Here is a 14244-nt window from a genome sequence, read left to right as displayed (position 1 = left end):
TTTTTTTAAGGCTCATTTAAGCCCTAAAATAACAACTACCACTCCCTGCTGAGGAAAACCAGCCAGGATTAGGCAAAGCCTCGCGTTCCCCGCTGTCTAGCGAAACAAGGGCTTTCCCCTCGGTGTGAAGAGGATGACATTGCTCCCCTCTCCCTTCTCCCTGAAGGGGAGCACGGTGCATCGGTGCCCTGGCTCCTGCCCTCTGACAGCTCCTGCATGTGGTTCAGAGCTCGGGGCACCAAAGACAGTGGGAGACATATGCTAACCTAAGAAGACAGGAAGGAAGGAACCTAAGAAGACAGCAGATGGGTGCAAGTGCTTTTAAAAACAGCTGCTGGTGTCTCATTCAATAATCCCATTTTTAACAAAGCCATACAATGGCAAAAAATACTGGAAACTAGGTTTTTCTGTCCCCTCTCATGTCCTGAGCCATCCTTGACCCATTCAACACGACCGAGAGATTAAAGGCTTGTTATTTTAGCTTCCCTACAATAGATCAGAGCCTGATCTCTGCCAGGCCATTGAGCTACTGGTGCTTGGCTCTCCCTTTCTTTCCACTTTTTTTTGTCTAAGGACATGTGGTAGTCCACAGATTGACTTCTGCTAAGGGACACAGTGGATTTTCCCGAACACTGTGCACCGCGGCAGCAGCCCAGTGTGTTGGCTGCAGCACATTTTGTAGCTCTGATGTTCCCGTTTCTCCATTCTTAAAAGTATGAAAACTGCCTTGGAGAAGAAAGGCTTGGCTACATCACCCCTCAGCAGCACAAGCGCGAGGAGGAAGGAAGCCCTTGCCCTTCTCTAATGGGGCTGTGAACATGCTTTTACGTCTGAGATCAGCAGAGAGAAATGGTGAGGCAAATCTTGTCAATACTGTGCTTCAGGCTGAGGTGTCCTCCGTCACCATGGTATCGGTGTGCTTCAAACTAATAGCGAATTTACCAACACAACACTCCTGCTAATACCCTCTATTCCCAGATGGGGAAGCCGTGTCACCGAGACGCAAAGTGGCTTATCCAAGGTCACCCTGTAAGTAAATGGCATGGAGGGGAAAAGAGCTTGGGTTTATCGACACCCAGCGTTTCGCAGCGCAGCTTGTACCCTTTGGGAAGGTTTTGCTGATAGAAAGGGTCTCTCCTGAGGATAAGGCTGGAATTGCCAGCCGTGCCCTCCTCCTCTCCACACCATTAATTTTTCTGAGGGAGAAAGAAGGGTTTTTTTTTCTTTTTTTCTTTTCTTGGGTTTTTTTTTTGTGGTTTTTTTTTTTTTTTTTTTTTTAGTTTTATTCTAGGAGAGAGGCGGAAGGTGGTTTCCTGGGGTCGGTGGACCTTCCCGGAAAGAGCCGGGCCCGTGTTCACCCACAGCCCCGGCCGCCTGCTGCCGCTACGGCGGACCCGCAGCCCCGGAAAGGCACCGGGGCCCGGGGGGGCGGTGCCGGGGGGCGGTCCCGGGGGCGGGGCAGCCCCGGGGGGCGGGCCGGGCGCGGCGCGGCGGCGGGAGGCGGGCGCTGTCCATGGCCGTGCCAGCGCCGGGCGGCCCCGGGCTCCGCCGCGCCGCCGAGCGGAGCGATGGGCAACACGGTGCACAAGACCCTGGCAGGTACCGGCGGGGGCAGCGGGGCGGCGGCGGTGGGCGCGGGGGCTGCGCTGCCCCGCGCGGGGCGCGTCCGCTCCCGGGAGATGCTGCTGGGGCGCGGCGGAGGGAGCGACCCGGGACAAGCGGATATTTCAGCAGCTTTTAAATTCTTTTTAATGGTCGCCACCGTGACGGGCAGCGAGGCGGTGATGCTCAGCGGCGGGGTACGGCTTCGCCCGTGTAGGAGCGGCCAAAGCGGGTGAAGTGGAGCTGCTCTGGCTGCTGTAAGCCCCTGCCTTTCCCTCGAATCCTTTTAGGGGCTTTTTCATTTCCCCCTTTTTTTTTAAAAAAAAAAAGGCAACTTTTTAACGTGGAGAGACGCTAGTTATTCAGAGTCAGCAGAAGGAAACTATTTGAAAGCAGGTCTGAAGTGTTTGGTAGACTGCCCTGGTTTTAAGCTGCCTCTTTAGCGAATCCTGCTCTTACACAAGAGATGCACAGATTCTTTTCCTTCGCAAGTTCATAGTTGTGGCGCTTTTTCCTCCTCAGAGAGTCGGTGCATAATAAAAGCAGTTGGTCTCTATAGAATCAACAGTATTGAATTACTGAGCCCTTGCCAGTCTGTATCGTCAGATAGTTTTGTTTTCTTTTCCTTTCTTTTCTGCTCTTGCAGAGCTCCTGCATTGCATCCTTTGTACTTTGGGCTCCCATAAATAAAAAGGGTATTATTAAACTTATTTAAAGAAGCAGGAGGACCTATTGAACATACACACATGCCTCCCTGTAATCAGCCAGGGAACTGAATATAGGAATAAAGAGAGGAGTTGATTTGCATTTGGATGTGCCATATATTGTCTTTGCAAAAAGAGGGTGCTTGGGATCTTCAAGGCACAAAGGAAAGCTGCTAGGCTTGTGGTTTAGCTGTGAACCTGTGATTAGATTTCTAGCTGCATCTCCTCTCGTTCTCTATTACATTTAAATGGGAAATTAGCTCCTTTCACAATAAGGAAGTTTTCATTTTTTTAAATACCTCAGCAACTGGCAAATAAAGTCATTGTAAGGAGTGCATGACCTTGGAGAAAATTCATGTTGTGGGTTGGCTTTTCGGTTAGAGGCAAAATCAAGGGGCACATGCAAAAAACCTGGGAGAGCTAGGGAAATATCCTTGGGTCAGGGGAGGTTACCCTCGTAAGGCTAGGACTTCCCAAAGAAAAAATATCTGTACCCGCTGGCATGTGGGATCTAGCTGTGAGCTCTGCTCCAGAAGGCTGAGAGTTGTATCAGCCGTTCTGCCTATTGCTAGAACAGTCTCTCCTGAGCAGCCTTCATGTGCACAGCCTTACACACGTGAATTTAAAAAAAGGGATGACATCGGTTGTGCTGCAGTTCTGTGATTAAAGTGTTCCTAGCGGTGCTTTCAAAAGAAGTTGTTAAGAAAGAGGAAAAGTTTGATGGAAAAAACTGAAGCCTTGATTTATGTAGACCTCCCAACTCCAACGTTGTTCTGGTGGCCTAGAAAATCTTGGTCCTGTCCTGCCAGGTGGAGACCATCTGTAAGGATTGCTTTGCTGGGGATAGTCCATTTGCAAACATTTGTCAAATTGCACAAGGCAAAAAACATGCAAGACACCTGAACACCATTTGCTAATGTGCTGGAAGATGCTGAAAATGTGTCTTTTCCCCAAATTCAGCTGTGTTCAGTTTTTACAGAGTAATGACAGTCAAAAGAAGCTGTTAACCTGTAGCTGCAGATGAGATTTTGGACGTTTGCAATTTGGAAGTTTATAAACTTATTTTTTCAAGTTGGACACAACTCAGCAATTTTTCATATCGATGTGCTCGGATGCATTGTTTGTCTTTCATTATCCAAATGGCATTGCGGAGGGAAGCAGGTTTAGAACTGTTCTTGGAACAGTCCTTTTTAAAATTATAAAGTTTTTCCAGAAGACTGAATTGCTGGATGAAATCCTATTTATAAATGCTATGGCTGTTTAGAGTTACTCAAAGGTAATCAATCAGAATTAAGTCTTTCCTCTTCTTTGTCCAAAATGCACCTCTTTCTTTATCCTGGCAGATTGAGCAATGCACTTTCGCTCTCATTTTAACTAACAGAGGAGTTGCTCTCCTCTGTCCCAGGGGCTGAAGTAATTTATTAAAAAAACCACACCAAACAGAACACCCTCAAACTAAAATTTGCCGACCTGTTGTGTTAAACTGATTAACTGTAGAAGCCTACAGATGTTGTTTGCCTTTTGTCGTTTTGTTCACCATAAATAGGTCAAGGTGGAAAATGTCTTTCCATTCTGATCAAATGTAGAGGAAATGTGGAGGGACCTTCATCATTTGGCTCCTGGAAAAGCCAAACAATCAAAAATTCAGGTTTTATATAGAGATGGAAATACTATTCTCAAATAGTGGAATTCAATTTTAAATCCTATTGAACACAGTTCAACTCATTTTTATACCTAAATTTGTTCAAATATGTTTTCTGTGCTTGTTGCATCTTTAAATTCTTGAACAGCCTCACCCTTTCTCTCCGTATTTCCATGGAATGATACAAGAGCACACGCTATCGGTGCTGGAGAAATTTGTATCGGGAGCTTGGGAAACTTGTGTTTGCCAAGTATCTGATGGTTAACACACAATGGTTGAAGGCTTCGTCAAATTAACAGCGAGGTTTCTAACCAGAGTGGTATTGAAATGAGTAATAGGCTAGAGCTAATGAAAGGCAGCTTCTATATTTGAACCGCTTGAGGAGGCATTTGAATGGAAAAGAACTGAGATGTGTCAGATACGCTTAACAACGGTCCTGAGGTGGTGGTGGAAATCGCTCTTATCTAGATGACAGCTAAATGATACGCGACACATTCCTCTAGCAGGACGGTTGCCTCCTGCGACTGGCCTGAACCCGGAGGGGTGAGCGGGACCTCCTCACCTTCGGGCTCCTCCGTGGTGCTGCCGCCGCCACTGCTCGGTGCCAGCCCGTTGCCGACCCTTCCTGCATCTCCAGTGGGAGAATCTCCCACTGCATCTCCCGTGCAGTGTGGGAGTTTACGCTTGGATGTCAATACTTTCTTGCCTCCCTCCCCTTACCATTGCCCATTGTTGGAGACGATTTGTGGGCAGGTGGTTAGGCAAGAGTGAATTCTTTATTATTGAGGCACGCCATTTTTCTGTCTCCTACAGGTGATAAACTAGGTGTGCAGCATTGCAGCCGATGGGCGGAACTTGTCCAGACTTGCAGAGTGGGCTGGGAGGCCGCGCGGACGGTGGCGGTGGATGGGTCGCATACCGACGTAGGGCTTTGCGGCTGCTCTTGCCTGCAGTGCTCCGCAGAGGAGTTGCTCTCTTAACTCACTGGTGAGCGAGGCAGCAAGACGTGCATCTGCACCTCACCTTCACGGATGGTGTTAATTTCTCCGTGAAAATTGCTTTCCTTGGCAGACACTTTGAACAGGGCTCAGAAAATGGTTAGTAGCCAGATGAGGGCACGAAGCCTCCCATGAAGATGCAGGGAGCCCAGCAATACTTGAGGACTAGCAGGCTGGGAGAGGCTGAAATTCCCCTGACCCAGCAAAGCCCTTACATGGAGCTGCAAGGTGCAGGAAGAAGCAAGGAACAGTGTCTAGGAGAGTTGGGCAGGCAACAAGTGTCCTTGCGGTGCTCAGCAGCTCATCGTGGCGGGGTGAGCGTGGACAGCTGCTGCCACGGGTGGGCAGGGCAGGCAGGAGACACTTGCCGGCCAAAGCACAAGCAAAAGACTTTCCAGTTGGGATCCAGTTGTTGATCCTGGCCCAAATAGGGTCATTGGTATTTAACAATGGAGCCAAATTCCCTTTTAAGAATCCGGCTGGGATCTGATTGCAGTGCTTCTCCCACAGCCTTCCTCACAACTGCGAGGAATACCAAGTATGAGTGGCATTTGTGTCTGGTAAACACAAGGGAGAATAAGGCTTGTTCTGGCAGAAGTGACTTCAGTTTCTTACTTTCAAGAAATTATTTTGTATTCTTAAGAAAAATGCTTTTAATAATTAATTCTTTCTCCGTAAGGCAGAAATCCCAAGTTTAGACCTTCACCAGGCTGATGCTCCCATCTGCCAATCTGTTGCAAAACAGTGATGGTCGGAGGGTCCCGGTTACCGTAGGGCAGCAGGAACTTACAGCTCATAGGTAAAAGAGGATGTTTCTGTCTGTCCTTTTCAAAATACTGATGCCTGTTACAATAATATACTCCCTTCTTTTGTAAGAAATAAGTAGCAAAGACAAGGTAGTGGGAAAAGATCTCTCTGCCTTTTCCAGTGGCTAAAATCTCACCTTGAAGGAGCATTTTTGTGTAGATTCATTCTCTGGTCCCTCCTCCCTGTTTTGTTGCTAGTGATACACTGTAGGAGGAGTTCTCAGTGTTATGAGCAGGGAATTAGTTCAGTAAGTTGGTTGGTTTGGTTCCAGTCTGACTTCATCAAATCTACAAAATAACACTTCCGGTTGTTCTGGTTTGGGTGAAAAACGTACCTGTTCAGACCAGTTTTTGGTCTGGGTTTGGTTCAACTCTGTGATTACAGGTGTTAATCCTGCCTCAGTAACAGCCCTATTTTGCCTGTTTTCCTGCCCCTTTTAGTCCAGGATTTGAGGTTTCTAGAGTCTGTCATTGATTTTGTTGCTGACTCCCTGTGTGACCTTTGAGCAAGTGGCTTTATCATAGTCTTGCTTTGTATGTAAGGGAGGTAGGAAACACTGGCTCACATGGGTATACGAGAGTTAATTAATTAACATGCAGGCACAAAGCATTGCCGGGAAGAAGGTCATAGACGTGCAAAAAAACAGATTAATTTGGTGCTTCTTTTGTAGCTGTCTGCTTTTCCACTCTTCAAAAGGAAACCTGTGAAACTGCTCAGCTTTCCCTGTGATTTAGAGCTGGAACAGGTTGATCATATACTGAGGACTATCTTTAACCAGCCTTGCACAGTACATACCCAAAAATGTGCTGCAGCCAACTGGCATGATTAATTCAGCGCTACCATTGGCATCTTGGCTGTTGAGACTGCAGAAACAACTGTACTTGAATCCAGGAAGGCATCGCCTATCGAGATGGTGCTAAGTGGAGCTGTGTGTCATGCCCCGTGGCCGGTGTGCTGTCAGACACACGCAGCACAGTGCCAAGTGTGTCATTAAAGCTTTTCGTTGCTCTCCACTCTCACGCTGGATAGTGCTGGGCAGGTGCCCTCTCTTCTGTTTAATTGTTTACGCTCTAGAGGAGAATTGCTTTACTAAGAGGTAGCATATCTGGCAAACAGCACTTTTCCCCTTTCGTTTCTTCAGATAATTGCCGTAGGTCAGAAGGACCTGTGTGTCACCATGTGACCCTACGGTAGATGCTTAAAATCACACCCCTAAGTCTGTGATTGTGTAGGCAAAACTCTTAGAGAGCCCTCACCGCAGGCAAAGGAAATTGCAGCCTCCCAGCATGTTATAATTTGACAACCGATGGAGGTGCTTAAGTACGGTTAAGGTGTTTAACTTTAGGCAGTCAAGTTTGAATGTGCAGGCATTAATGTTTACTTGACATGAAAAGGATGAGTCACCTTGAAGCTTATGCCGTGCTTCTCTTCCCATTCTAGTGAGGATCCTCCTTGGGTATCACATCCAATGGCTTTTCAATTAGGAATGCAAATAAGCACCTTGGTCCTTGTTAGCTCCAGTGGATTTAACACGCAAGCTCACTCAGTTTTGGAGTTGCACTTCTGGGCAGTCGGTGTCCTGCTGCCCAGTTTGCCTTGAAAGGAAACATGTTCTTTCTCATCCGCACCGCACTGTTTACAGAGCCTACCTGTGCGGGTTGGTAGCTAAAATAAGAGCAGGCTCTCCTAAGGTGGAGTGTGCATGTCACCGTGATGGATGTGGTGGGTTCAGGAGAGAAGCAGGGAAGCAAATCTGCTGGTCCAGATGGGGGGAGAGCTAGCAAGAGCCCGGGAGCGAGGGCTTGTTTGCTGGGGTGGCTTCATGAGTTGCCAGATGGGATGAGGCCGGGTGTGATCCCCTGAAACACGCGTCAGATGCCACCTGAGTTTCCTTACGGGGAAGGTGTGTGCAATCTCTTCCATCTCTTCTCGTTGTGTTTCCATCTGTCTTATCTCCTTTGTTTGTCTCCTTTCTTGTGCCCGGAGCAGTTTGGCGTCCCGCGCCTGCTGCCGCTTCTTGCCGCTGCAGCCAAACCGCGCGGCTGACTCACGGTGTGCGCCTTCCCTGCTCCTAATGAGCTCCTTGGCCACACGCTCATTTGGGGCTTCCTGGCATCAAAGTGCAGCTTGGCCAGCAAACCGTTCTCCAGCCTTTACCCAGACGGCAGGCGTGCGCTCACTTACCAACACGCGCAGAAAGTGGTGGGGAGTCCACAGGCCTGTCGGGAGGGACCTGGCTCCATGTCACACCTCAGGGAGGCTTTTCTGTCTGCGGCAGCTGGAGGAAGTTTTGCTATAGGAGCATTTCCATACTTTGTTCCGTCTTCTCATTTAAGCAGTTTCCCCACCCTTGCCGTTGGTGTCACTAACCTGCTGTGTCCTGCGACCCTGAGTCAACGGTCCATGTGTCTACTTGATGGCCCCAGTGCCCTTAGGTTGTGAGGTCCTACCACCTCTCTGAAGACCTCCCAATCCCACCTCTTTGCATGCTGCAAATACAGCAGGACTGTGCAGAGGCATTAGCTGGGGCACCTTCCTAACGGTCCCTTAGATAAGATGTGTGCCCATGGGAGGACACGCTTGGTGGGAAGGAGATGCTGTTTACTCTGAGTTGTTCTATATCTTGATGATGGCTGTATTTTTTTTCCCCTCTGTGTGTTAAAAAGCATGAATCACTGGCACTGAGACGTCTGGTTGAAAGCTGTATCTCAGCATACCTGTGCCAGCTTTTCCCTTTTTCCAGACCTGGATGCCCTATTGTCTCAATTACTTAGTGCTGGAACATTAAATTCCTGATGTCTGAGCAGTTGAAGCAAGGCTTTGAGGAGGAGTGAGGGAGAGGAAAGTGATTTCTTGCTTGTTAATTTGTTTTTCCCTCTGTGTCCAGGGAGATATCGTCCCCTGCTTTGTGTAAGCAGGGCTTGCTTTTCACCCAGGAGTTTTTTCTTTCTCAGTCCTTTCAGACCTCTGGTAGTGGAGCAGCTCAGAGATCTCCTACTGAGAGGATCAGACCCCATCCCTTTCCCTGCTCCAGCAAAACCATGTGTTTTTTTCCCTTTGTACACCAACAGGACTGGTGTAAAGAAACCAAATCAGAAGATAAGAAATGACTTCTTGCTTGCTGCCGGAATTACACAGGAAGGTTCTCTAAAGACAAACCATTTAACTGCATTTCAAAGCTTATCAGTGCAGCAGGGAAATCACGTTTAGGATTTTTTTTTTAAGAGCTACTGATGCTTTGAAGGGAGAAAAATGGATGCAGTTGTGTTTGTAGAGTTGTCAGCTAGATAGCTGCGTATAACAGGTTTCATTTTCTCAGTTTTCTTGTTTCACTGTGGATATTTACATAATAATGAGACTTTTGTACTTTAGGAATTCTGCTATTGTAACCATCCATTTGTCTGTGACTCCAGGTTTCTTGTGATTGCACTCCTGATGGCATAATGTCTTATGGCTATGTGGGAGAAATAAATAGACCACATAAAAGCAAATCTCTGTTTTTCATAGCCCATGTAGCAAGACAGGGAAGACAGTCAGTCAAGAGAGAATTTCCCTGAGTGAACATTTTCCATCAGGTTTCCAAATGTCAGGGAAAAAAGTTATTTGATTTTTGCCCTCTTCCATAACTCGCATGTTAAATCTGCCAAGCCCTACTTTGGCAAGCCAAAGATAAAAGATAGAATATCCCATTTGGCAGCAGAAATGAAATAACTTCATTGAGGTTTATCTCTCTTTCCTCAGCGATAACTAGCACTGTGGCAACAGCTTTTCTCAGCCTGTTATCTGTTTTGGTCTCACTGGAGCACCAGCTTCTCAGTTTAACATGTTCTGTAATTTATGGAGTGGAGTTCAGAAGTTATCTCCCTCAGCATGATGCTAAGGTTGAAAGCGTAATTCCTAATGAAGGGAAATTGCTATTTCTTGGGGTCTTGACCTTGACACGGTTGGATAGAGCTTTTTTTTATTGGTAACAGAAAACACTGGTCCCTTGAGATCTGTCTGGTCTTGTGTCCTGATGGTGGTGAAAATTACAGCTAAGAGGAGCAGCTAAGAGGCTACTGAGAATTATAGGGTTTTATGGGAGGAGACAGGACCAGGACCTCTGAGCACGTGCTCTCCAAAAGAGCGCTGGGCAGGTCAACATCAAAGGAAAGCCTTGGTGGAGTACAGTAAACTGGAATATCTGTATCACTGGAGGTCTTTAGAGAACAAGTTTGTTATTCATCAGCTAGGAGGGGCATTAGTAGAGCTGGTCCCATCAGAGGGTAAAGGTGAGCTAGATAAGCCCCACGGGCTCCTGACAGAGGTGTGCCCCCAAGAAATGACTCTTTAAAGGGCTGTTCTTTGGTGGTGCTTTCCTTGGGGTGCCATCAAAAACTCTTGATTACTTTGTCCTGCACAGTGAAAGGGTTTCTAAGGATGAAAGGTGAAATAATTTACTAACTGGCTGTTGCTTTTCTTTTAGTGATAAAGAGCGTTAGCTGGTGTATTGTGCAGTGGGCGTTGTGCTGGCTTTTAAAACAGAGATAACTTTCATATCATCGTTCATGGGGACAAACTACACAATGGAAAGGGTGCTTAAGTGGCTTGGCTTTTATCTGACAATCAGCGTTGGATTTGCTCAGGAGCACAGTGCCCCTTGGCTGGAGCCCTGTGCAGGATGGGCTGGGGACGAGCCTGCGGGGACACGGGGACACGGCACAGGGTCTGCACGAGAGCCTTGTTGGCAGAGAGGGCTGAAAAATAACAGTTGAACATGGAGACCATGTGTGCAGGGGGTAAAGCTTGATGCCGGTGGAGCTTCCCTGCGCTTGCATGGAAGAAGGCTTGAGGGTATTTCAGTATGCCAGGCCTTTTGGTTGCTCTCTCCTGGAAAGGAGATGTCCTCTGAAGAGTATGAGGCAGATCTTCACACTGACATCTGATTTGTGAGTCTTAAATAGCAATTACTGTGTGATTTGCCAGCAGCAGAACAGCACTGCTTGTGCTGCCGATGTGATCAAAGGGAGAGGGTGAGAAGGACAGATGCTTCGCAAGTCAGAATTCCAAGGAAATCCATCTCCGATAGAGTTTATAAAAACTCATCTTAGCCAACAGACCCTATAGTGTGTCTTAAAATACCACAGCCTTGAACAGCAGTCTGGACTGAGTCACACCTGGGGACTGCTGTTATTAGGGGATATTATGAGGGCTAGGAAAAGACAGGGCAATGTACAACCACACACACACACACACAAAGACCAAATGCTGTTGAGTATCCAAAATCAATCTTTTAAGTCTGAGTGTTGTTTCCAAAAATATCTGAGTGGCTTGGGGCAGACTTGGTCTGACTGTGGTTTGTTTTGCCCGTCAGCAGCGGCAGTTGTGCTGCGCTGTGGACGCTGGCCTCGTGCGGGCTGGCTTGGCAGCCGCCAGCCAGCGTAGGAAAACTTGTCTCCTGCTTCGCCTTCTAGGTTCAGAGATCTGGCAACAAGTGCTTTTATGTAAGACCTTTTGCATACATGGAATTGTGCAGGAAGAGAGATTTTTTTCTGAAATAAGAATGCCTTCTTCCAAATTAGCTTAGTCTACTGCTTACGTTATCCGCTTTGGAAAGGCGTGTGAGTGTGCCAAATACCAGTGTCTGCACATAGATACTGGCAATAATGAATCTGCTGTCCATTTGCACCCTGCCTTGTTCCAAAATAACTTTCATGTCTAGACAAAGGATGCAGCTCACCTGCAAGGCTCGGCTATCCCCTCTGTTTGTTTTGCTATTGCATAGTAATTAAAATATTAATTTATTTTGAAGGGTTCCAAGAAATGCCTCTGCAACCCCAATGTTTATGTAAGAGAGAAATTCATAATTTATTGAATTTGTGTGTGTTCTGCTGGGATTATTCATCGGAGGAACGTGCTAAGTGATTTTTTGTATCCTAGTAACCAACTGTGGTTGCTTTTCCGTGAATAATCTTTATAGTTTAACTTGACCAGCTAGATCTAGAAGGGAAAACTCAAGTAAATTAAATTTATCAAGGGAAATAATTACAAGGCACAGATAGCTTTTTTCAGGTGAGAGAGAACACTTTTTTTTCTCCCTCATTTAACTACAGAATAATCAGATTGACAGATGCTGTCTGGAGAGCCTGATTTTACCGAGCAGAACAATAGCGGAAGTTTGAGTCGTTACAAACGAAACTTCAAAACTTGATTTGTTTAATATTCATAATTAATGAATTGGTTAAAACAGTCCTTTCCTCCCTCAAACAAGCAACGTGATGGTTACCATCGCTTCCTAATAGCAGTGCAGGTTATTTCCCTTCTATGGGTGCCGGGGTGGGGGTCCCCCGCGGCTCGGAGTTCCCGGCTCCGCTGCCGGCTCATCTGCCTCACGAGGACACTGTGAGGCTTAGTGACTAAAATGCTTTGCGAAGCCCTTTCTCCCTGAAATGCTGGCCCCACGTGGAAGAGACAGAGTTTATTACTTAATAGAAGTGTTTGCACTTTTTTCCTTTAAAATTTATTTTGATTAAAAATTAGCCCCTTTTCAAAGTTGAGTGTGGAGGGATCGTGTTTCTTTTGAAATGCTTCTTGCTCTTAGAAATATTAAAAGCTAGTTTTAGAAGCAGAACAAAAATAATAGTTCGCTTCCCAGCTCCCTGAACATGTTTACTATTTCTCCCACCCTCTTCAAGCATTCAGCTGACTATCTCTAAGCAGAGGGCAGAGGTACACTCCTCCCAGAGGGGTCACAGCCGCTTCTCATTTTAAACCAAACTATTTTCAAGCCTACTTTTTGTATGCATTCCTATTTAGTAAATGTTTATACACATGTGAAAAAACCCTGCACTCCTGTAAATACTGATATCTATGGGACACGCCAGTAGAATCAATCACCAAACTACGTCAGGCAGGCTTTAGCTAGTTGCTGAGATTTTCCTTTGAGATGAGATTAACGGTACAACCTCATGAGACAGTCCCAGGAGGAGGGAGAAGCTTTCCTTGTGTGCCTCTGGATTTTGACTGTATTTTCCCCCTCCCTGGTTTGCTCCCTGCCTCTTGCGTCTTGAACGCAGCCCTGCATCGAGCAGTCCTTGTTTCCTCCCTTCCAATGGACTAGAGGGGCTGGGCAGAAATGTTAGGTAGGTCAGTGCTGAGGACCTTTCTGTGCTTATGTGCCTGTATTTTCCCTTTCTGTGCTTGTATTCCTGTTCTGAGCCAGGTCATCACGTTGGACTGGTTGCTGTTGTGCATCTCCAGCTGTCATTGATCACTGCAGACTCATCACCTCGGGTCTCTGCCCTACTGAGTCAACGCTCTTCCAAAGCTCTCCGTCTTTTTTGTAATCATTCTCCCTGGGGCTAACAGCGCTGCTGGGAGCACAAGTTGTGACTTGTCTCTCTCTGTGGCGATGAAAGAGTAGCTGAAGGGAGTGATGCTGCCTTACAGCTCACCACTCTGTTGCCTTGGAGGGTTGTGGGTTTTGGGACCCGAAATGCTCTTTCTCCAGGGAAGTGACCGTTTCCCCAAAGAGGTGTTCAGGCAAGGCATGTTGGTGGCAGAGGGAGTGTTTGGGGTGTAGACACAGCACTGCCTGGGATCCACGCTGGGGAGCAGCCCCAGGCCTGTGGTGGTGGGGAGTGATGGAGGCAGACATGCCAGCTGAGCTCCATCTTTCTGGTGGCCCCATGCAACCCTGGGTGCACAGGCTGCATCTGGGCTTCGCCCGACGTGGACATGTAGGTCTGACAAAGAGAAGGAAAAAATCTCCCCATCCAAAATGCCGTGGGCCTGCCCTGCTGTAACAGGACGGGGAGCTGCAGAAAAAAATTAAATCCAGCAGTTACTGCTATGAGAAATGAGGCATCAACATGAGGCAGGTGAGAAAGATAGGAGCAAAGGGCAGGGCCTTTAGGCACAAGCCTATGCCTTGTGCAATACTCAACGAACACCGTTCACGTACCGGGGGAGGCTCCCGCTGCTGCCTGTGTGGCTTGGAAAGGTTCACAGCATGGCTGGGTCTGCTCTGGGGAGGGTCTGCTGGTATTGCCCCACCAGCAGCTCCTCCTTATTAGCCACTGCCTCAAGCTAATAAGACACTGTTGGAGCATCTTGTGTTCTCCAAGCAATGCTCTCCCATTGCAGTCAGAGAGCTTTTATATGCCATTAATACGCGACCATATGGCACTGCTTGGGCGCAGGTGAGGGCTCCTGGTGGCTTAGCAATGGCGTGAAACATTCCTGCTGATGATTCTACTTGACCAGGGTGGCCTAGAATAAACCTAAAGGGGCAGTGGAGGACATACTGCCGTCTCACCGAGCTCTGCAGGCGTAGGAAGGTGTGCTGGAAAGCATCCCTGAATTTGCTGCGATCAGGCAGGCACGTGCTCCGCCCTGGGGCTGTCGATGGGCAGAAGGTTTGCTGCTCCCACGTCCCAGGCTCTGTCTGAAAAAAACCCTGCTGCGGTGCTAGTGAAGGGGCTGTCTCATTGGGAACCAGGGGTTTTGAGTG

General features: G+C 47.5%; 1 protein-coding gene across 2 annotated transcripts in view; it reads left to right on the top strand.

Annotated features, from left to right (window-relative positions):
* The window catches only part of NEURL1B (neuralized E3 ubiquitin protein ligase 1B), a gene marked incomplete at both ends in the record, with an annotated part of 95530 nt that overhangs the window by 62177 nt on the left and 19109 nt on the right, over positions 1-14244 (top strand). Inside the window, one exon of one of the 2 annotated variants that reach the window (XM_082005979.1) lies at positions 800-1599. The exons of the other annotated variant lie outside the window; for it this stretch is intronic. Within the exon in view, the coding sequence (XP_081862105.1) occupies positions 1569-1599 (31 nt within the window). Of the gene's footprint in view, positions 1-799; positions 1600-14244 lie in introns of those variants that run through there. 2 annotated transcript variants of the gene reach the window in all.

Source organism: Phaethon aethereus (assembly GCF_964289735.1).
Source record: "Phaethon aethereus genome assembly, chromosome: 14".
NCBI classification, from domain to species: Eukaryota; Metazoa; Chordata; class Aves; order Phaethontiformes; family Phaethontidae; genus Phaethon; species Phaethon aethereus.
The sequence above is the reverse complement of the archived record's forward strand: the minus strand, read 5'-3'. Positions and strand labels throughout refer to the sequence as shown.